This window comes from Tupaia chinensis, unplaced genomic scaffold (assembly GCF_000334495.1).
Source record: "Tupaia chinensis unplaced genomic scaffold, TupChi_1.0 Scaffold000591_1, whole genome shotgun sequence".
Taxonomy (NCBI): Eukaryota; Metazoa; Chordata; class Mammalia; order Scandentia; family Tupaiidae; genus Tupaia; species Tupaia belangeri.
Genome location: NW_006160107.1, coordinates 40,342 through 42,197, shown reverse-complemented (window position 1 = coordinate 42,197; position 1,856 = coordinate 40,342). Strand labels below are relative to the sequence as shown.

General features: G+C 61.9%; 1 protein-coding gene across 1 annotated transcript in view; it reads left to right on the top strand.

The window, feature by feature from the left end:
* The first annotated feature begins 1,120 nt into the window (after positions 1-1,120).
* Positions 1,121-1,856, top strand: part of PIERCE1 (piercer of microtubule wall 1) — a 6,027-nt gene continuing 5,291 nt past the window's right edge. The window contains exon 1 of the mRNA XM_006158382.3: positions 1,121-1,360. Coding sequence (XP_006158444.1) covers positions 1,212-1,360 — 149 coding nt within the window. The 5' untranslated portion in view covers positions 1,121-1,211. The remainder of the gene's footprint in view (positions 1,361-1,856) is intronic.

Below are 1,856 nucleotides of genomic sequence, written 5' to 3'. Positions count from 1 at the left end.
CGCAGGGGTCCCCACCCCACAAGTCTCTAAGCGCCCTGCCCCCTCCGCCCCCCACCCCCGCACACACAGGATCCTGGAGTTCCCGCCGGGCCTCTTTCCCACGCGCCGGCTCCTTCCCCGCACTGCCCCACCATCTCCTGTCCCCCCTTGCCCTCCATTCCCGCAGGTTCCCGCCGGCCCCTTACCCTGTTGTCCCCGCGGGTGCCTGGACTACCTGGCGGATCTGCTGCAGGAGCGCGGCGGGACGCTGGACCGCGACTGGGGGCCTCCTCCTCCCCGGTCCGCAGCGTCGCCGGCCGAAAGGAGCCACGGCGGCCGTCGCGTCTGCCCTGGAGACCCCCGTGCTCCGGCCACACACTCGCCCCTCTTCCTGGGTCGGTAGAAGCCAGCTCCAGCCCGACCTCACCCGCCACTAGTTCCGGAAGCTGGGAGCGGCCTGGGAGGAGGAATATGTGTGCGGAGCCGATCCCGCGTCCCTCCTCTCCACCCGCCCCTCCTGGAATCCCGGCTCTCGTCCTCCGCGCACTGCGGCGAGAGCGAGTCCCTGGCCCCCAGCCCTCTTACTGCAAAAGTGCATGGCCCGCCGGAGGAGGCGGAATCCGCTTGGCGATGGGATCCTGACCTCCTGCTACGGGCACCATCTCCAGCGTAATTTTTCACTCCCCCAAATCCTTGTTAATATTTACACTGTATTTGGCTTAGGAGTCTATAAAGTTAGAGAAACCTAGGTCTAAGTTTAGACTCCAGGTACTGGGGACATGCGGTGACAGTGCAAGACGTGCTGCTGGCGTGCACACTGAGCACCCGTCGGCGCTTGCGTGTCTAGCAGCCCTGGGCGCTTAGAGCCCGTCATTCTCTGATGCAAACCCAGGACTTGGGGTTTCATTGGCCCTGGAATCCGCATCTCGGTCCATTTTGGAAGAATAATGGGATCGGCCTAATGTTCACAGTCAGAGCCCCAGCGCCAGCCCAGGGTCTCAGTGTGCCCTCACGTGGCAAAATAGTAAGGACTTCCTCTCCACCGCCGACCTGCGGGCGACCCTGGTGATTAGTCCTGGGAGGTGCCAGACCGCGCAGGAGCCAGGTCCTCCTTCCCAGCACTGCGCCTTTAAGGCTCGGCCCCTCCCCCTCAGGCGGGGCCTTTGCTTAGCAACAGGACGCCTGCCCGTAGCCAAGGCTGCTGAAAGCGGGTTTCCAGTGCAAGCTGCAGAATGTCTGAGGCAAAGCCCGGAGAGTGTGGGGAACCTGCGGAGCTCAAGGCCAAGGCCACTGATCCCCAGGAGAAAACCAGCGACTATTACCGCGTGAGCGCGGACCTGCCGGTCAGGTTCAACCACCCGGGATGGTTCCGGGGCTACAGGTGAGCAAAGTGCTGGATGGTCAGGGTGCACCGGGCATGCCCAGAGGAGAGGCTGCTTTGGCCAGCGGCCCGGCCCTGGCGTGTAGTGCTTAGAAGGTCCTGTGGGTGACAAACCCCCAAGTTTCTGACTGCAGAAAGGTCAGCTCCCCTAAAGCCTCAGACCACCCAGAAATGGGTGTGGAGCAGGTCAGGAGAGTGGGAGACCCTGGTGGGAGTCAGGCACCCCAATTCTGGCTCCAGAATTCCCCATCCATCTTGTTGTTGAGAGTCAGTGAGCCGCGTGCTGTGACAGGGCACTAAAAACTCAGAAATAAAAAGAAACCCTGGGTTATGCTTGGTGGGTGTGAGCACCCCGTTGTCCTCTGCACAACCGAATGGGGCTGGGCACCTTAGTGTCCTTCTCCAGAAGAGACCACTGCAGTGTAGAAGCTGGCAGCTTGTCGGAGACCTCATGGTTCAAAACAGAGTTGGTGTCTGAACTCACATCTTCCTGCTG